General features: G+C 36.8%; 1 protein-coding gene across 1 annotated transcript in view; it reads right to left on the reverse strand.

Annotated features, from left to right (window-relative positions):
• Positions 1-21,819, reverse strand: part of LOC131772413 (G-protein coupled receptor GRL101-like) — a 59,454-nt gene extending 37,635 nt beyond the window's left edge. The window contains exons 1-11 of the mRNA XM_066166293.1: positions 21,767-21,819; positions 21,446-21,610; positions 17,472-18,432; positions 17,264-17,345; positions 16,563-16,625; positions 16,351-16,431; positions 15,775-15,819; positions 15,322-15,372; positions 14,501-14,548; positions 14,274-14,330; positions 14,003-14,065 (exon numbers count right to left, since the gene is read on the reverse strand). Of these exons, the coding sequence (XP_066022390.1) occupies positions 14,003-14,065; positions 14,274-14,330; positions 14,501-14,548; positions 15,322-15,372; positions 15,775-15,819; positions 16,351-16,431; positions 16,563-16,625; positions 17,264-17,345; positions 17,472-18,432; positions 21,446-21,610; positions 21,767-21,819 (1,669 nt within the window). The remainder of the gene's footprint in view (positions 1-14,002; positions 14,066-14,273; positions 14,331-14,500; positions 14,549-15,321; positions 15,373-15,774; positions 15,820-16,350; positions 16,432-16,562; positions 16,626-17,263; positions 17,346-17,471; positions 18,433-21,445; positions 21,611-21,766) is intronic.
• Between the last annotated feature and the right edge of the window lie 337 nt (positions 21,820-22,156).

The following is a 22,156-nucleotide window of genomic DNA, read 5'->3' on the forward strand; positions in this document are numbered from 1 at the left end:
TCGAAGAGTTGTAATTTTTTTTTTTTTTGTCCGTTACTCTGTAAATATAACTGTTTATCGTTCACAAACTGACTTCTTCGTTCTTTTTTCTCAGGTGCCATTTGACTTTCAAATTAACGTTTGAATAACTTACAAGGAATATGTTTCCCTTTCAGTAAAATTCGCATCTCTATTGTAAAATACCATTACAAAACATACACTCTTGTTTATTATTTCGAGGATAATACTACTATTTTTGTGTTTTTCGAAGAATTTAGACTCTTTTCTATGTCGATCAATAGTCGATTAAAATGTTTAACTTTTTTCGTGTCCTTTGTTTCTCAAAAAAAGCGGAAAATTCACCTAACTAACATAAAATCACAAAAATAGAGAGAAAACAAACTAAAATGATCGAATTACAGAACTTCAGAAGCTAGAATAGTTTAGGATAAATACAGTGGTAACAAAACAGAACAAAAAATAATGTCATCGAAAGGATCGCCATCTGTCAACATCTAGGAAGCTTATTTCCTATGAACAAAAAAAATTCTCTCTACTTTCAAATCTAACTTTTGTACCGTATAGTGAGCGAGAGAGATGAATTAAACTATTATGAAATAAGAACAGAAAGAAACGAAACTCTTATGTTTAGTACCTGAATGCTGATTTCCCTTTACTCTGTAAGAATCTGATCGCGTTTATCCGCATAAGCAGAAGATAATTAATTCACACAGAGGTATAGGTTTTTTACAGCTGTTTTAACATTGTTGTTTTTAATAAATTGAGAGTTTTAGATAGACAAAAATTTCCATCATTTCTAAGTCCACGTCTACCTCAAAAGAGAACTGAAATAAGGTTTATTTGTTTTTTTTTTCTTTTCCCTTTTCTTCTTTGAGCAGTTTTAAAAACTAATTTATATAATGTTGCAATGAACTGAAAAAACTGACTAAATTATGACTAACGTGACTATTCATCGGCAACCAACGCTTTTATTATTTCAGAACAGTATTTGACTTTCAAATCCAAATTATGCCAAATCTTCTTTACGCTAAAATATTTTTTTTTCATGAACACTGACTTACTTTTTTGAGCCAGGAATCCAAAACTACAGATCATCTCAAAAGCATTTTAATTTTCTTCTTTTAAATGACATTTACAGTTTTGGAGGAAATAAATTGAAATCCTCGCGCCGGGAATAGTTATCCTTTTATCCATCACTCAGCTGATAATTTAACAAGCTGCATGCTTTTTGTTTGTGCTCTGATGTCATTTGAATTTTTCATTTGATCGAGTTGATCGTTTTCCAAAATTCTCAACACTAATTTTCTTGACAATATAACGATGTTGGTAGAGGGAAATGAGATTTCGATGAATTGAATGAAGTGTTATCATGAATTGATTCAAGTTTTACTCATTTTGTTGTGTACTGGTTTTTTGACAGGGCGTAAAATGCACATCTAGAGCATAACTCACACATACTATGGTTAAAAACTGAAAGGAATCGAGTTGATTTTGTAGTGGAAAAATTTTAGACATATTAGAAACTATATTGTGGCAAAGCACGTAGCATATTCATCAACAGATCGACATCTGTAATGACTGTGTACATGTAGTTATCTCGCAATAAAAAAAGGAAGGCTCGCCACCTTTAGATAAAAAGAGCTCGTAATAAAATAACTAGGTTCTTCATTGTTTGAAATTTATCTTAAATTCGAAAACCGTCACTATTCGTTCTTTTTGGCAAGAAAAAACGGCTACTTCCCTTTAAACAAGAGATGTTTCAATGTCTATATAAATATTCTAGCCATATTTTGCATAGTTTATGGTGCGAACGTGGCGAGAAACTATTTAAAAGTGTTTTTTAATCTTTAGATGAAGAAAAGCCGCAGAAATGTTAGGTTTGCGATTTTGTGGTTTAACCGGTCTCGTTCTTCTCAAAGTAAATCTGCTTAATATCATCATATATTGAAGATAGAAGGAGAAATTGCGCTTATATCACTCTACTGCATAAATTGTGTAACTGACAACACATCAAAGAACTGACAGAAGATCTGTATGCGTTGCGCGCTTTCTATATCACCTAAAAGACTAATTGATTCAGCAATTTTTCAATTTCTCATCAGGACATAGATTTTTGAACAAGGCTTCTGGAAAGACTCCACAAAATCGAAGAGTTGTAAACTTTTTTTTTTATGTCCGTTACTCTGTAAATATAACTGTTTATCGTTCACTAACTGACTTCTTTTTTTTTTTTTTCTCAGGTGCCATTTGACTTTCAAATTAACGTTTTACAAGGAATATGTTTCCCTTTCAGTAAAATTCGCATCTCTATTGTAAAATACCATTACAAAACATACACTCTTGTTTATTATTTCGAGGATAATACTATTATTTGTGTTTTTCGAAGAATTTAGACTCTTTTCTATGTCGATCAATCAGTCGATTAAATGTTTAACTTTTTTCGTGTCCTTTGTTTCTCAAAAAAAAGCGGAAAATTCACCTAACTATAACATAAAATCACAAAATAGAGAAAACAAACTAAAATGATCGAATTACAGAACTTCAGAGGCTAGAATATATTAGGATAAATACAGTGGTAACAAACAGAACAAAAATAATGTCATCGAAAGGATCGATCGCCATGTGTCAATATCTAGGAAGCTTATTTCCTATGAACAAAAAAATTCTCTCTACTTTCAAATCTAACTTTTGTACCGTATAGTGAGCGAGAGAGATGAATTAAACTATTATGAAATAAGAACAGAAAGAAACGAAACTCTTATGTTTAGTACCTGAATGCTGATTTCCCTTTACTCTGTAAGAATCTGATCGCGTTTATCCGCATAAGCAGAATAATTAATTCACACAGAGGTATAGGCTTTTACAGCTGTTTTCATTGTTGTTTTTAATAAATTAGAGTTTTAGATTTACAGCTGTTTCCATCACGTCTACCAAAAGAGAACTGAAATAAGGTTTTTTTTTTTTTTTTTTTCTTCTCCCTTTTCTCTTTGAGCAGTTTTAATAACTAATTTATATAATGTTGCATGAACTGAACTGAATAAACTGACTAAATATATGACTAACGTGACTATTCATCGGCAACCAACGCTTTTATTATTTCAGAACAGTATTTGACTTTCAAATCCAAATTATGCCAAATCTTCTTTAGCTAAATATTTTTCTTTCATGAACACTGACTTACTTTTTTGAGCCGGGAATCCAAAACTACAGATCTCATCTCAAAGGCATTTTGATTTTCTTCTTTTATCAACTTCTCGAAAAGGAAAACTTATTTCCGCAGTATTATGTCCTCGGATTGAAAATGACATGTCAGTGGAAAGATAAGTATATTATTGACCGACTGGGAGGTCCTTACAGTATAAATCTCCGCTAGAGGGCAGCATTTTCAAGTTTCCACCATACGGACCTTCCCTTAGACGGTTAATAGCTTACCATTAGTTTCTCTTTTTTTCTCAGCTCGTGAGCGGGCGGAATTTTACAATTTTGTGATTTGATTGGTTCTAGGAGCGGGCAATCCCCCTTCTCCCCCCCCCCCCCACCCCCCTCTCTTCACACACACGCACACACACTCTCACGCTCGCAGCGGGTGATATCTGTCGGGTGATGAGCTGTGCTACATATAAATCCATTTTTTTTTTTCCGGCGGGACAGCGTGTTTAAAACCTTGCTCGTAGTTCACTTCTAGTAGGGCCCACCTTCATCAGGCAAATTACTTTATCATATTTTTTTCCTTCTTCTTCTTAAAGCTAAACTTTGGGTAAGTCTATGAAAGTTTTTTTTTTCAATACAGGATTCCACATCAGAAACCGAAAGAATTCAGTGAGCGAAAGCCGAATTAAACCGCATCGTTTCTTGTTTAAGTTATCTCATTTAACTTCAGTTATCCATTGGAATAGAGATAGGATGTATAAGCACCATTACGTCGTACAAACGAACAAATTCTTACAACTCTAACATAACCATTTGAACCTACTAACCGTGACTTTCCTTGTCATTTAGAGCGTTACCATTGAATAATCGTCAATAGAGGCGGATAATACTTTACGATAAATTATTTGACTGGTTCTTAGAAATTATCGATTTAGAGCAATTTTTCGGTGTCTAAAGTAAGTGTGAAGAGTCGAAAAACAAGCCAAGTTCTCTTTGGGTTTGCTTCACTTTGCTCTGTGATTGGTCCAGAAAACTCGCACCATCCTGTCAACCAATCAGATCTAAATTAAAAGCCAATCGCGACTTGGACACTGGCGTTTGCCCGCGCTCCAGGCATTGTACCTAAATTGTCACCTTACTCAGACACTAACTGAGTTCTGGTTTCTGGGCTGATTGCTCCAGAGGTGGTCAACGAACTTCAAGCGTTGCGCATGGAAAGTTTCAAAAATGAGGGGAAAAAATCGTGTCACAGCCAACTTAAGCCGGGTAAGAGGTATATTGTGACACCATTTACGAATAATCTCATAAATTAAACAGTTTCCAGTTTTATTATTTCTTTTTGTTTTCCTTGCTCTTTGTTTCAGGCCTGCCAGATTTCTTAGATGCCTTTCTATACAGATAGTACAAGATCATTCCAGCCACGAACGGGCAAATCCTATTTGCAGCAGTAACTTGGATCGAACAGCGACTTCCTCTTAATGGACATGAGCTCGGTGGTAAAAATAAGTACAGAGTTGGCTATGCTTGAATAAAGCAAAAATAAGAAAATGTTTGGATTTACTGTTTATTTAGTAACGTAGAATGATATTAATATCATGAGTAGCAGAAATATTTCTGTATAACCCCATACTATTATTGTAATAAAAAAATTTAAAGTCATAGTCCTAGAGGCAATATATTGTTTCTGCCGTTGTTTTTTTTTATCCATAAACTATCTACATAGTGAAGTATGGGGTTGTGGAGAAATATTGCTAATTGAGGGAAAAGGAAAGGCTTCTTGACCATTCCCTTTCTATGTTATTACAAGAAATTTAAAGAAAAATTTCCCTTTTTGGCTATTACCACATGCCCAACAGATATCTCGTTCGTGATTGGTCAATGACTCATGCCAAAATAAGTTCTGGAGTGCAACACAGGGTTTACATATTGCACGTGCTCAGAATTAAAGACAAACAAAAAAAAAAGCTAAGTTCTAAATGTTTTGAAAAACTTTCAACTTGGTTGAAATGTCACAACTTTTTTGCAACTCCGTGAAAATTTCTTATTTTAAGTAATATGTATTGAGGACAAACAAAGAGATTTAAAAAAAAATGAAAAAAACCGACTTTGTGTTTTGCATTTATTGTTAGTGCGACTTTGTTGAATCTATAATTTTCCCACTTTTTTTTTTTTTTTTGTTTCTTTTGTTTCAGGCTTCACAACAAAGGAGTTTACTTTAGAGCAGGTATAAAGAAATGGTCAAAGGCTACTCGCGGACATTTACTCAAGAGGTCGAAATAGAGGTGATTAACTAATCTATACAACGATGGTATTGATGGCTGATATAAAAGGAGTGTACCGCTGACTGTAAGACCTCTTACTGCCTTCTGTTTTATCCTGAGGGCGGGCTCATGTTTAGGTTTCACCATACTGCCCTTTTTCGGGCGCAGCCGCCTATTTTACCATCGACAGCTGCTTATGGAAAAAGGTTATTAAAACCCTGTATCAGAATGGGTTATGTACCTAAAGGGATGGCTAACATGGAAAACGGACCGTACTACGGGTCGAAAGGTTTATGTTCTTGCCTTGGCCAGCTCGTGTTGATGCCCTCATGGGATGAACACTGTCTTCTCAGAGAGCCTCTCGCCACCTAGGAGCGAGCGAACGGCTAAGGAAACCTGACAAAATCCCGCGGAGGGGGAGGGAGAGGGGGAGGAGTGTAAGCTGCAATGGACAACCATCATAATCAGGTGGAATAGCAAATTTTGAAGTCACTTCACGTTGTTGCGGAAAGCTTAAATAGCCCATCAATAGGGGAGTCAGTCTTGTCATTCAAACTTAACTTTCTTAGCATTGAGTGTCGGTCCAAATCATCATCGTCTTTCAGTTGTATTCAACACTTAATGATTGCATGTATATCAGTTGCACATTTTTTTTTTATTTCATGCCCCAAACACACCTGAGCATTTTGTTTTGGCGTTTTGCGGTGGTTGTTTGCCTCCTCCTCTTTAACTTTCCAGACACCAGTATCTTGTTTACTCAGCATCCTCTGTTGTGACTTCCTTTTCGCTGCAGATTGATGGCAAAAAACTCGACTTACGAACACTAGAAGGAATGTAGTTCTTAACATAGGCAGGTAAGTAAAAGCTTGAAGTTGAGTTCAATCAAATTAATTCGAATTAATTTTGTAATAGTTAGATGTTCAATTTAATTGCAAGAAAATCGCAGAACATCTGCTTCACAAGTAGTTTTAAGCTGCAAGGTTTTTATCCCCGGTGAAAGTATGATTCGTGTAGGTCAACATTATCTATTTCATATAATTATGACCTGATTCCTTTACGGGAACGAATAACCTTTCAAAATTTGTCTCCCTCACATCATGTGGCTTCACAGCTCAATTGGTAGCAGTCCCCAACTATTATCTGGGAGGCCCGGGTTCGAATCTGATCGAAGTCGGAATTTTTTTAAGGGTTCTTTTCTGAGATCACTTTGATTGCAGCTGATTATCACTTCGTTACTTGTAAAGTCTTTTTGTATAAATTTTGCCCTTTTACTTTGTTTTTAAATTTGTTTTTTGGCCAGTTGGGGAGCAGGCACAGATGCATGGGGACCAAAAAAAAGATGTGTAGTACCTCATGAATTTAGTAGTGATATCTGCTCATATTCTTAGCACCAAACAGCTGATGATAAAATAACCATGACATGTTGTCCTCAGAAGGTGAGGTCTGGAAAAGACTCTAAGATTCAGCGCATCTGCTAAGAAGAAGCCAACCATGAAGTTATCACAACGGCCGATCAGAACCGACGAAAGTTCAAGAAGTCAATAAGTACGAAGAGAAGAATGGCGCAAACTGCCATTAGCGCGGGAAGTTGCGAATGACCAAACCACTTTTGGTTTTAATTTTGCCCATGATTGGTTCAGATAGTGGCTTGAGTTATCTGGACCAATCGCAAAGCGAAGTTAAACGAAATAAGTGCAATCCCGGATTCCTTTTCCACACACAATTGAAATTGCTTGAATCTTTTTGCAGGGTCATGCCTCAGCTTGTCACTGTGACGGTCTTGTCGAGGTGGTTGGACTTCAGGGAGTAATGCACCTAGTGAGTCAGAATCACCACCATCTTTACCCGTTCGACCCTAGCATCAGCAGGCATATTCACCATACTGTTCTCTCCAATCTGCTCCACGTATTTTTTTCTACTAATAGCCACAATTTTTGTATCCTGCCTTTTCCTTTTTTCTTAAGTATTTGCATAGGAAACGTTTTTATTTAGCAATAAAAATGGTGCATTAGTTCTTAATTGAGACGAATTCTTTATTAAAAGGGTCAAATTCAAAGTGGAATCAGGACTGGTATTCGGCTAGCACAGGGAGCCCAGGTATAGATGTCTGGTTGTAAATCCAGTAAATAACATAATGAAGCCATATTTATTATCCTCGTACTATTCTCTTGGTTATTTCTGTTTTTCCACGTTGCTATGTTCCCACCAGTTGGCGTAGCCATCATTTTTTCTGCATATTTACTTTATAAATCAGTTTGATAAAAAAACTATCATGTAATACTACCCCTTCCGTCCCCCCCCCCCTCCCCCCCCAACCACGCCCAAACACAAATTTCTTAAAAATTACTCTCTTCCTCCATCCCCCTCCATTCCTTTTTTTTATTGTTGACAATTATTTTTAATTCTTTACAAATCAAAATCAAATTAAATCAGAGATGCCCGGACAAATAGATGGTGAAGCTTGGATGCAGCCTCCTGGTAATGTGATTGCACGGCCCATACTAACACAGGTATTAACGTAACGACGCCTGTAAAAGATTACTTTTTAGGGAAAATGAAAGGCTTATGATTGGACTTTCATATCTCAGTGTTAAAAAAGCACATCCCGAAAAAATCAATTTCGTTTGAGCTTTTAACTTGAGAAACTTTTTTGTTTTTTTTTTTTTTCTTTTGTCATAATTAAAATCAAAGAATTTAATAAAACTTCTATAACCGGACGACTTTGGTTCGGAATTCTTTGAAGAATAAGAAAATATTACTAGAACCCAAACGGCCATCGAACACTTCTCGAAGTTTCATCGTAAGTTCACTTATTTTTTTCTTTAGGCACTGATGCTATCAAAGAGGAAGTTTTAAGTAAAAAACAAAAGAAGACCCAAAAGTTCGTCTCGCCCTCCTGCAAGCCCCCAGTGCAACAAGAATTATTTCTTATGACGATTAAACACTTACCCCGGGCTTATGGCAGCTTAATTAGAAACCATACTGGATATTTTTTCCAGCTCTGAGTTATATTTAACTTGGTAATCTTGTAACGTTACATCTAGTTAAGTATTGCTTTAGCCGAGAAAATGTAATTCGAAATTGTAAAGGATATTATTGTCATTTGTATCGCTTTGAGTATATGTATTGTAAACAGTGCAGACTAAAATTCCATATTTATAGTGCGTTAAATTGAACCAAGTGTGAAATTCTACCAGCACGAAATGCATGCTGGTTGAGCCGATCACATGAACATCACGGTGCTCGTCATATAGGCTGAAACAAGGAGAGCGGCTCAGTCCTCACCATTCGAACCTCTTCAGTATACATTACCATTCGTGCTATTGGAGTCAATTTCTATCACCGGTCATGATTTGTTTATCGAAGTGGAATAAAATGATTCTGGACTAGTCTCGGCCACATTCTGTCTTTTCCCCGTTCCGCCCGTAAATGCGCAAAGGCGTTTGTAGTCGACGCTACGCGCTAACGAACCAAACTCGTAACCTGGTATTCCATAGTCGTATGTAGGAAAAAAGGGTGGCGCGAGATTTTCTAGACGAATCACAGTTTATTAAAGATTTCATGCTTAAGAAAAAGTGGGAAGAGTAACGATTAACTAACGCAATTTCAGATAGGAATGAAAACACTTGAGAGTCGAAGATACGCGTACTCTGGTGTTCCACAATCGTATATTAAAGGTGCAACTAAAATGTTGAAATCTCTGTCTGGAGGTGGAGTTCAAAGCTTAGCTTGTCCCATCAATGGAGTTTTTTTTACAGAAGACACCGATGAATTTGAAGATAATATAAGTTCGAGTATATTTCAAATTAATATTGTATTTGTAAGTATATGTAAAAAGTGGTTTAACTGCAGAAAGTATTCATTAACAAGCTAATATGCATGTAGGCCTTCTATTGATTTACCTTTTCTCCATATGTTCCTTTATTAAAATGATCAGTTGAATGTAGATGTGTTTCCGGAGTGAATTAAATTTGAGAGAGAACCTCCTTGTGGCTTTTTTTTTTCTGGTCACAAAAGGCATAGCTTGGTGATAGGTCCTCGGTAAGAGGAGAGAAGAAGAAAAGAGAGCGAGCAATAGTCGATGAGGTTCTTTGGAAGGCATGACAACTTTCCTTCATCCTAATTAGATTTTTCCTCTCACTTACCCCACGTTTATGCTCGTCCTCACTGTGTCAGGCTTCCAGAGGCAAGGTTAGCTGTGTACACGAGGAAGAGTGTAGAATGGAAGGGAAGATTTTCCGGTTTGCTTCTATGAGTTGTACAGACGTTAAGTTATTTAAGTTTAGTTAGTTTTACTCAGTTTTTTGGCTCGATTTACTCAGGTTAGCTGAAGGTCTCTTTCAAGTTTGGTCATAATAACTGTGTAGCTCTACATGTTACACCTTCGAGTCCTTCACTGGAATGTAAATTTGGAGTGTAAATTCTATTCCCCTAGTAAATTAAACCGAAATGGCAAATTATTGAGTTTCTTAAGTTATCTCAGCGGTTGACAAGAAGGAAATATCACAAGCAGTCACTAAGGACAAAAATTCATGAAGAGTCAACACCCTAAAAGGCAGAACAAAGGGTGGTCCGAGATTTCTAAACCCATCACAGTGCAGTAAAAGATTTCATATCTGAGGGTTTTTTAATACTAAACCGTCACTCCCACCCACCCTTGGTGGAAGTCTTTGGATAGAAAATGAAAAGCTTAAAAATGTTTCCTAACCTCCCGGAAATATATATTTTGTTACGCATTATTTTACATGTGGGGGGGGGGGGGGGGTAACCACCCCTCAAGAGAGTCCGAGTCAAGGAGATACATTATGGTTTCAAAACAAAACGGCCTCCGTTTTTGGGAAAAACTCAAACTGAATAATTCATTAAAAACAAAAGTTCAACATTATGAGAGATACAGAAAGCAATTTTGTATCAGTTTTACTTGTCACAGGTCATTGTGGCACAAAATCCGCACTGCGGATGAAGCTGAAGCGTGACTTAGAAACCTTGATAGGATAAACTGAGAACGGAACTCATATGTAAGGTCTTAAAGATATTTTATTGAAGTCTTCGTTAACGTTTTACAGTAGATCTTGAACCCCTTGTTTGTATCTCTGTGAGACTTCCCTCAAAAAGCCACTAACACATTCAATTTTTTCTTGCTGTAGAAGCCATGTTGATGATCCCGTTTTAACAAAGATATAAAAGAATACCACATACTAAAATGAACTAGAATTCTCGTTGTGAGTTAAAAATCTAGAAATGGGCTACAAAATTAGATTTAAAAACACTACTAAATATCTAAGTTAGTGGCATTCTAAGACCTTTTTTCTTTTTTCCTTTTTTTTTGATTTTCAGGTTAATGTGAATAATAATGACGAATTATGTAAAGAAGCAGGCTTCAGCCATGACAGAAGTCACTAATGCTCGCAAACGAGTTATCAAAACTCTAAGACACGACCTATTTAAATCATTTTCATTCTATAAAAAACCTCTAAAAAACGAATTCTGACCTTGTTTATTTTCCTCTAACAATTCTAAACTCAGTTTGCATGCAAAGCACTCACAAGCTTGTTGTGGAAATGAACTATTCAAATTTTTGTCGTACCAATTAATATCCTATATCTGACTTGTTACTCGTTACCACAGCATCTTTCTAATTTCTTTTTTAAGGAATTTGCGTTCATAAAGAACGTAGTAACATAACGAAAATAGACTTCACTCTACCTTTTAGTTATCATTATGCTCTCATACGAGTTATAAAATTATAGAAATGAGCTACTTAGGTCTTTCAATATATTGTTAAATCTCTAATGCGTGACGTCTTATCCAGTAACTGTTTCTCTTTTTTTGTGTCACATTTTTACCTTTTTTTTTCAACTAGAGATATTAACGAAATTAAACAACTCGACACGTACTCTGAATACTCGCTGGACGAGTTGTGGTAATGTTCGAACTATTCAGATTATTGTTGTACCGACTAATGTCTACTAACTGTGGAAATCTTAACCGCAAGTCTAAGTTCTTTGATATAATATCCAACCCAAAATTACCGTCACTTTAACTCCTTATGACTTTAATGCTCGCGGATGAGTTCTAACATGTTAAGAAATGAACTATTTAGTTTACCAGCGTATCATCAAATATCTATTAAGTGGACGTGTTCGACCCATGCATTTGTCTAAGTTTTTCTTGTCAAATTTCAGATGATTTTTCGTGTTTAAACAAAACCTAGAAATGAGCTATCTAAATAGTTGTTATACAGATAAATCTCTGATAATTCTTATTCAAGCCCCTTAGTGTTCTATTATTATCACATTATTTGCTCTTTTCTATATTAGGAACGCTAAAAGAAAGTTCTTCAGGGACATCAAATCCCCTCTAAACTAAGAGTAAACTCCGAATAAACCTAACAATTTCCTATCACACTAGGAGCATAGCCAGCTTTTCGACTTATCGTGGGCCTATACCCTAAGAAAGTTCAATTTTTGTTTCAAAATTTGCACGAGTGATGTGATAAAAGTTAAGATGTACAGGACTCTACGCTGGCTACACCCCTGATATTGTTGTGTTCCGTCTTGAGCCATCCGATTTAAACTGCGGTGTAGCAATCATGGTCTTTAGAAATACGCTAAAAACTAACAGGCTAAAAGTGTCAGGTAGATGTACATGTTACAAAAGAAACAAACAAGCAAACCAAAACGGTCAAAACAAGACAAAAGGAAGATGGACTGATAAATACAGTGCAAGGTATACAATGATTAGCTCGGACAACAAAGTTTTCTAATTATTGTTAACATTAGATCTAAGAAAAAGAAATTACACGCCCACTCAGATATAGCGCAATATGTTCTACTTCAACAATACCTTGTTACCATACAACGATAAGTTCAGACAACAAAGCTACTGAGTATTGTTAACATTAAATCCAAGAAAAAGAAATTAAAGACTAAGATGTTACCATAGACAGTATGTATTGATTACTAGAATTATTTTTCTCCTTTTCCTTGAAATTTTTTAGTTTTCTCTAGGCCTCGCGGTCTCCATACTAATGGCAATGTTTTTGGCTCTTGGTAACTGTCAGAGAAAAAGGAAAAAAACACGCTTATCAATGAACGCAAAATTAACTTATCGACTAGTTGTTTTGTTTGATCTACGGACCCGAAAGTCAGTCAGTCAAGCGTTGAATGTTTGCATGTCTGTATTGAAGTGTTTTGCAGCCATAATCTAATTCAGTTAGTTATAACCATGCCCACTGGCCAGGTGGAGAGTCCAGCAGACAGTCGGGCAGACAATCAGCCCATCTGTCAGTCAGCCAGTGGTCATAGCTCAGGTAGTCCATTCAATTTGACGGCTTACCGGCCAGTTGCACAAATAGTCAGGTTACCAGACTGTCAATCAGGAAGCTGGTCAGTGCATTAAGGACATAAGGCAAATTTGAATATACAAGCATATACAAAGAGAGCACTCATCAGTGCAGCGTATTAGCCACCCAGAAGTTTTTTTTTTTCAAGTTATACTTTTTCAAATCATAATCAAGCAGAGAAAAAATTGATTAGTTTGAAAATGTTTTGGTAGCCTTACTGCCAACAATGAATGGGCTGCCTGAAAAAATTTGCAAGTGACTTTGAAAAAGACAAGCAGTATATTATAGCTACAACAAATCAGACTTCATCTCCTTCATCTCCAATAACTTCAACCATTACAGTTGCAGTGAAATCTCTAATTTGAAACTGGTTTGAGTTAGCCAAGGAGTAAAAAAATTTAGGATAGAGTTACGCTTTGTGAATGGCATCAAAAAAGTCACTTTTGATTCAGAATATAGATCGGGTTCAACAAACTGATAGTTTAAGTAATCATGAGTCAACTATACATGCATACACACCGTAACGCATCGAAGATTTTCACTCTAAACCTCAAATATTACACTTATTCTGATTGGATTCATGTAACAAAAAAAACTACCTTCTTTAGAGGGATTTGTTTTCCGTACCCCTTTAGTCAGCGGTATTCAGTATTAAAGCAGACGTAATAAGCATTTACCTTGAAAGTACTAAAGCGGCCTGGTATCAAACACGTCTTCTTCCCCTAGACGGAACACGAAAGAGATAGAAATGCAACGCGCTCATTTTTTCTCAAGCGATGCAGTACTAAATTGCACAAGTACAGAATACAGAGCTGCCACTTATTACAGCTCATTTAATTTTGCTTACTTGTGTTGAAGTGTTTTGAAACCTGAGGTACACAACATCAAAGTCACTATTTCCATTCAATGAGTTGTGGTAAGTGGCGGTTCTGTTTTCTGTATCTGGGCAAATTATTACTGTATCGCTTAAAAAACAAACAAACATTTAAAACGGCTCAATAAATTCATAAATGTAGGATTTTAGCATTGTATAAAAAGTTATGGCTCTTCGTTACGAGGAGGTATAATAATACTCAAGTGGTGTGTTTTTTTCCTCAATGTAATCAACTCCCGATGTGAATCGCGACCTTTCGACAGAGCACTTCAAGTGATCTTCAGCCAATTGAGTGGACTGCTTATGCGTCACCTTATAAAGCATGTGTGGAACAATCTGAGTTTATCTCTTCTGATTTATGAAAAATGTTACCTTCCTCTACGACATCCATGTCAGGCTCATGCATCTCCTCTTCTTCTTCAGCTTTTCTAGCTTCTTTAAAAATATATTTATTTGATACAATGTAAGTTAGTATACAGTCATTAAATTTTGTTTTTGTACTTAGGAATTAAAATCATAAATGTTTCACCAATTTCAACACTAGAATTTTTCAGGTGACTACCAAGGGAAAACAGATGTTTTAATTACTCATAAAATGCCTTACTCTCTTGAGTGACTAATCAAAAACCATTATCTCATTTACCTTTGTTACTGGGTACTGAAATCTCTTCAATTTCCACCTGCTCCTCAGATTCAACAGCTGTGTGAAATCAGATTCATTGTTAAAATTCGTAAGGTTAGACAACGCAGCCCATTGCCCGCTATCAAGTCAGAAAATTAGCCTTGTTGCTACTTACACTGTACGCTGGAATAAATGAGACCCATGTGGGACAAATGTTCAGTTCCTAAAAAGCAATTCATTGTTTTTACCTTCCTCAGTTGTCTTTTTAGGTTCATGCTTACTTCCTCCTTCTTCACCTGCACACAAATATTAAAGATATCTTGACATTATAGAAAGTAAAGTATTGTGCTCACTGAAATCCGCAACAATCGCCTTATTCTGCAACTATTATAAGAAGCTATAAGTAACACTGAAGATGAGTGTCCATCATTAAAAAGGTTCTTGTAAGTAGCTTAACCTTCGATCACTTCTGATAATTTTTCTAAAACCTTTCATATGGTTAATTGCAATTGGAACTAGTGGTTCCTTAAAACTGGGCGATTCTCAACATCAAAAACTTCTGTTAGTGTGAAGAGACACTCCTACTTACAGAAAATGTCAACTATTACCTTCTCTTTGTGTTCTTCGTCGATACTGGCTCTCGCGATGATGAACAGTGATTGCATTAAAGAATACCATCCATTTAAATAAACCGCGAGTTATTCCGGAAAGGCTCAAACGTTAATAACGCAAATATGTCTTAAGTCTTTGACAACAGCAAACTTTCCGACAGGACTTTTTTGATTGCATAGACCCGTTAGGTTTAGTAACTGAGGAAGGGTTTTGTGCCTTACGGGAAATAGTGGCCAAAAAGCTGCTCTCGCTAATTTTTTCATGAGACAGACTTAGAATCTGTGATTTGATTGGTGATTACGTGTTAATATGATAACCCTAATCTTATTGGTTTGACATACAAAACCATGCAATCAAGTATACCAAGTGCGCCAGCTTGTTAGCACCAGCCACCTTTCGCTGTTTTGTAGAGTTATGACATTTCTTTAAAAAAAATGAAAATTGAAAAGGTGTTTACCTTCTACAGTCTTTTCAGAGGCTGGTCTGATGTCGAAATCATCCTCATAATCTGTTTTAAGGAACAAGTAGAGTAAAACATGACATAATGCTCATGGTTCATGTTTTATTCTGAAATAAATTTCTTTACAAATGTATTTTACGTACGTTAGATTTTCATATATTTATTTGAGTATTCATTGATTGATCAAACATCACTGAGTTACAAAGCTCAAATTTAAATCTGCAAGTTAATTACTGCGCATGAAAATGGTAGCCGGAATAATACCTCTGCCAAAGACAGTCGGTTAAGACGCATTACCTTTCTTCATTTTGGCGATTCTTATGATCGGTTGTAAGGTGCAATATGCAGTTGAAGTCACCTTGTATAACTGTGATTTTTGCAGTACTTCTTTTGTAAATAGAGCGGTTGTCTATGCCTTCTTTTGATATTTCTTTCATAAATAATTTTTACCTGAGGAAGATGGATTCGCATCCCCCTCACAGGCTTGTTCAATATCTGCCAACAGAGCAAAGAGTTATCTTAAAGTTATTTTTCATATAATATAACTGAAAACTGGAAACAACGAATAATCATTGTCAATATATACGTATCATTCATTTACTACAACCACATCATATGGGGGACGATGGTATCTTCCTTCCATACTGGAATACTACATACTTTGGCACATTACAGTTTACTAATGTAAAGGAATGGTGATATCATGAGTGGAGGTGTTAAAAGTGCATAAGGCAATTTATCACCAGAATATCTGGAGGTAACTTATCAATCAAAATTAATCCAACCTAATTTCATTACATTTGTGTCATACGAGAAACCCTTCCTTGAACTCTCCTTTCTCGAAGTGCACCTACAGCAACTATCAGAGCAGAAAAAGAATACTGTGGTTTCTGGGCATCTTATTTGAAAGAGCTCATATTTGATAGATTAATTAATTAGACTATACACACCTGGCAAGAGAGTTGAATTACAAAGTCAATTACAACATTGTCTTTGGCATAAAAAATTCTACACTTATTTACTGACCTGGTTGGGGAGCAGGCAATTCAGGGGCTTCCACTTCTGGGATTTCGATCTGTGCTATTAACTGCATTTCAACCTGTTCTCCTAGGGGGGAGAAAAATGAAAAAAAGGAATTAAGTACAGAAAAGAGAAAGGAAAGAAAAGTATCGCACATAGAACCCCACAGAGGTGTAGAGAAGATATGTGATTAGATTGAGAAGCACTATATTTTTTACCCTCCTCGACGTTAGCATGTTCATCCCCATTTCCAATCTGTCCCTGCTGATCATTTTCTGCTTCTTTGATATAAAAAGGAACACCAATAAAAAAATAATGGTCATTGTTAGGTTTATCCAAAGGGAAAAAAAAAAACGCTCAGACAAACAATTCAGAATGGATCGTCATCTAATAATTTCAGACAGAAGTATAGTGATTCATATTTTTAGAATTGTTTGTAGAATGAGGTTTTGCTAGCACCTTATTTTAAAAATTTGTCGCAAACGGCAACTATTCGTCTCAATGTTTCTGATGGTTAGTATCTCTAAAGCTGTGTATTAAAGAAAATCGAACTGAAATCATGATTTCTAAACGTGTCGTTGCCTTCATTAAACTTGATGATTTATTACATTCATCCCTTCTCTACTTAGAATCATTCTGGTTTTCTTCTCTACGTCTGCTACAACTTTACATATTGTCAGTTGCACCTTTGTGGTTTCAATAATTTGCTCAGTTTCTTATTCGAAAAAATTAAAAAAAAACATGAGTTTTCTACGATTTCATACCATTTGAAAGCCTTATGAGTAAAAATGACATATGTTACTTAAAGAAAACTGGGTTGCTAATACTCAATTTGGTGAAACTTAAAGTTTGTTCATTTCAAGGTTTGGAATACAATTATTGTTATCATGGTATTTTTCAATGGAGCTTAAAACTGTACCTTCTTGATTTTGTCCTCTGCTGAAAATAGATCGAACATTGGACCACAGCTTCCCCAGTTTTGCTTTCAACGCAGGCTGAACCTAGACATTCAAAATATATTGAATAGTTTACGTAAAGACTTTCAAGTAACGTATTTAGAAGTCACGTTGGTCTCTATGGTTAAAGTTAACGGTGGAGAAGCTAAAAAAATCTGTCCGATCATTTACTTTTTCATGCTTGTTTTGTATGTCAATCGTTACAATTACAAAATTAAGTTGCCAGCCTGCTCTGACACGAAACCAAATTTGAACATAACGGTAGGTGCTATTCCAAAGTAACCAAAAAAGAAACGTTACCTGTGGAGTAGAAAGCGTATACAGCAATGGATTGATAGCTGAATTGATCGGCAGAGCGAACACTGCAATCCATACTGCCAGATCACCAGGAGGATCAAATGTTTTCTCGACGTGGGACCGGATGCCGATAGCAATGATTGGCATCCAACACAAGAAATCGGTCAGAATAATGAAGAAGACTCTTTTGGCAAGTGCTCTTTCTCTTTTAGCTTGTGCACTTTGTGCTCTTGCTCGTATTTCACGAACAGTTCCATGTGCACCAAGCCGTCTGCTTGACGACCATGATTTCCACAAGATGGCAACGTAAGCAACCGTGATGAAGATGAATAGGGAAAAATTCAAAACGATAAAAATGGAAGTGGAGTATTCCCAGCCTTCTTGTAATTCAGGGGAAAGCTGTAGGGGCAAGCACACTACATTATTGCCATAGTACCACTCGCTGAAATAGTGCATTCCAGACAAGGGAAGGAATGCCATAACGCCTCCCACCAGCCAGATAACTACGCACATTATACAGGTCTGCCTTGGGGTAATTTTTGCAAAGGTGTAAGGAAACACGATGTTCTTGAGTCTGTCCAATGCGATCAGAGAAATCATCATCACTGACACTTCACTTGAAAAGACAGACATGGCACCATTGAAATGGCAAAACCAACCGGTGCGCCACTCATAGTCATGCAGGTAGTATTCCCCTGACCATTGCAGGTCTTTTATGCCAATAATGATAAGGTATACCCCCATGATGCCGTCAGATACACCCAGATTCACCAACATGATAGACTGGACCACATTGTTATCAGGGTAGAAATACTGCCACCCAACTACGAATAAATAAATAGAATTTAAATAGATAGTTTAATCTCAAATGCATTTGCAGCCCGAGGGCTGAATTACACATTTTTACAATCCAAGAAATTTAAAATTTAAAATTCAAAAACCTAATTACACGTCTTATTATACCAGCAATTTACAATATAATAACATAATAATAAATTAAATAAAATACATTAGCTATAAATGTGAACTAATTAAAATAAATTTAAATTAATTAAAAGTATCTACATTATCATTATCATTATTATTACTATAATTATCACGCGTGCCGTAACAAAAATAAAGGATATCGTATCGATAAAAATCTAGCCATTAAACTTCCTTGCCATAGCAAATATAAAAGTGTTCATCGTTCTAGAAGTGCGAAGGCGTGGCATATTAAATTGGCGCTTATTTTTGAAGTTATAGCTGGGTTTATGTATGGGTGGAAGAAGCGCCTTTAACTTGTGGCTAGGGTTGTCTAAGATACCTTTAAAAAACTTCTGACATAGAAATTCGTAATGTTCTAAGATGGGTCGTATTCCTAAATCTTGAGCAACCGCGCAATCACCCGCAGTTATAATGGAAATTGACCGTTTCTCAATACGTAAAAGCTCATTCTTCAGATATTGCGGAAGCGCATTATAGAAGACAGGTATCGCGTACTCTGTTACAGATCTTACACATGATGTGTAGAAAAGTACTAGGTCTTGTAAGGGAACCCTAGCTCTCTTTAGTTGCACTAAAAAATACAACCTCTTACTGGCCTTTTTGATTACTTCTGATATATGACTGTTCCAGGTCAAATCGCTAGCTATATTAAGGCCCAGGAGCTTTACGCTACCAACTACCTCCAACTCTTTGCCTTCAATTACTATGGGATCAAAGAACCCGGGCCTTTTAGAAAATGAGATCCGAAGCTCTTTGCACTTATCAGAATTCAAGTGAACTCTATTTTCCCGTGACCACTCAATAACACAATCTGCTATATTTTGGGCGTGACTTTCACTCTCTTTTGGTATCATCTCCGAGGCTGTTGTATCATCAACGTATTTCCATAGTGGATACTCGATTTCAAGGTCATTTATCATAAGCACAAATAACCATGGGCCCAATTTTGTGCCCTGTGGTACTCCGGAGGGCACAGATCCCCACTCCGAAAAGCACTCCGCAGCCAGCTTAATTCTTTGTGATCTATCAGAAAGAAAATCAACTATCCAATTGGTAATACTAACTGGCAATTTACACTTAGTACGCAGTTTTCTAATCAGAATTTCATGGTCGATAAAATCAAAGGCCTTTCGATAATCGAATAAGATTGTTCTTACAGTAGCGCCATTTCCATCAGTGTTAATTGACCAATTATGTAACATGCTAATTAAGGCCATAGTCGTGGAAGAGTTTGGTATTGCCCCGTATTGGCTGTCGTCAATGATACTCATAACAGCTGGTTTGACGTAGTCGTCCACAATAAACCCTTCTGCGACCTTAGAAATGCATGGAGTAAGCGAGATAGGTCTTAGGTCCTTTTTCAGTTCCTTTACTGATTTCTTTTTGGGCAGGGGTGTCACGACAGCCAACTTCCACATTTTTGGTAAATGCTGCTCGGAGTAGGAGGCATTAAGGATTTCTGTCACTGGGAAAGCTACTGCATCTGAATATTCCTTCAGTAGCCAATTGGGAATTCTATCAGGCCCACACGCTTTCCCAGGGTTAAGGTGAGACAGAACCTTCTGAACACGTTGTTCACCCACGTGCAGGATCTCTGGTGTTGTATTCGCCTCCATGGGGAGAAACTCTAGTGGAGTTGGCAGTCTGTACTCCTCCAGCGGTTCTAAAAACGCGGCATTGATGGTGTTGGCCTTTTCTATTAATGACAATTCTGAAAAACCTTCCACGTCAATCTGGCTCAAAAGGTCGCCATTTTTCCTTTTTGAGCCGCTCAGACGCTTTACTTCGTCCCACCATTTCTTTGGGGCTTCTTGTCTTAAATTCTGAATTCTCACTTCATAATATTTAGCTCTGCATGCCTTTCTTTCCCGGTTAACCAGATTTCGGAAGAACTTGAATTGGGCAGAGTCGCCGCCATATGATTTGAACGCTTTTTGTCTTTTCAGTATCATTGACTTCAGCTTATGGTCAATCCAAGGAGCGTCCGCACTACAGGTGCGAATTTCTTTCTCAGGCATCAGAATATCAAGCCCTGTATGTACAGCAGTGTGGAAAATCTCCCACTTTTCCTGGCAACTATCCGTAGGAGCGAACAATAAAGGCCAATCAATAGAGGTTAGATATCTCCCCAAGGCAGCCTTGTTACTCTCACGTAAGTCACGCCTTTTAACAACGTGCTTTCTGTTTACATCACGTTTACCATCTTTTGGCGACACAACAACAGCGTTGTGATCCGACAACCCGAATGGAGGGTAGGCTTGTGGCGGATTATAGTATTCTTGCATGTTATGACATTCGCTAACATGATCTTAGGAACTTTGGGTGACCATTCAGTACTGGCTGCTCTGTTTTCCTTGGTGCGATCTATAACAATGCAGTTGTTTAGATTGCTACGTGGAAAGGTGTCATTTTGAATATTTAATATGTTCGCCAGTTGGTTATGTAAATGAGGTTTCCTGTGAAGGATTAAGTTCCTGGCAAAGAAACACCCATTAAAGTTCGGAAATTGCTGAATCTTGCGTGCTCCATTCCCCATGCAAATCCCAATCTGCCTTTGTTTGCGCTGTCCTGCTCTTGTCCCTCGACGTGTAGGTCTTTGCCGTGTTATTCCCAGATCAGATATGTTGCGCCATAACTCACGACCGAGCGACTTCTTCGTCGTTGAAGATAAAATGGCATTCAGTGCCGCTCTTGAATAAAATATCGCCATGTAACTAGAGGCCAATATTATAAAAATCTACTTGTGATTAAAATAGTGCTCTTTGTCGTTTCGAGGAAGTTATTTTGAAGAAAGTTCGCTTAGAATCACGGAGCAGGAAAAAACGCGTGCTGCCTGTCAGGCGCTACGTCATAAAGGTGTAGACCCTAGCAACGAGAGAAGACCGACAATCCAAAGAGTTCTCCTTGGAGCATGGTGGCGGAACATGGAGTGGCAGCTTGCGAAATTGTCATTGAAGGAATATTCGCAATCAGCATCCTGCCTGAAAAGATCGAGATGGCAGCACATCAGGTTGGTGTCCAAAGTTCTGGAATTCGAAAAAAGAAGAAAAAAAAGAAGAAATAACACTATTATTGCATCATTGAAATCCCTCAATAATCATTAATTGATTAATAACATAGACTATTATTAAAATAATTGTTTGAAGGGATGAGTGAAGGAAAGGATCGTCATGGAACCTTACACTCTGATGATGTGCGTCAAATGCTTGAAAAAGCCTTTGGGGAGCTCGGCCATCAGGTTGTAATGCATGAACCTGTGATTTAAAATAATCATAATGTGCATTTTAAGTCGGTTTATATCATAAATAACCTAAAAAAGTGAATTTCAATAATAAGATTCATTAAGTTAATGTTAATGTTCAAATTGGCTGTCCAAAAAGACAAAATCAGGAACCTAGCTGAGGATCTTCAGTACGGACCCTAGCTTGATGTTTTCTCAAAGATTCTTTGAAAAGTAGTCATTTAGCCTAAGATAAGTCTCGTCTTGCTTTCTTGGAAATTTTTGATGGCTACTGATTTTATGGACGTGACAGCCCATTCGGTTGAGGTCGTTCGCTGTACAAAAGCCTCTT

The sequence above is a fragment of the Pocillopora verrucosa genome, chromosome 5 (assembly GCF_036669915.1).
Source record: "Pocillopora verrucosa isolate sample1 chromosome 5, ASM3666991v2, whole genome shotgun sequence".
NCBI lineage: Eukaryota > Metazoa > Cnidaria > Anthozoa > Scleractinia > Pocilloporidae > Pocillopora > Pocillopora verrucosa.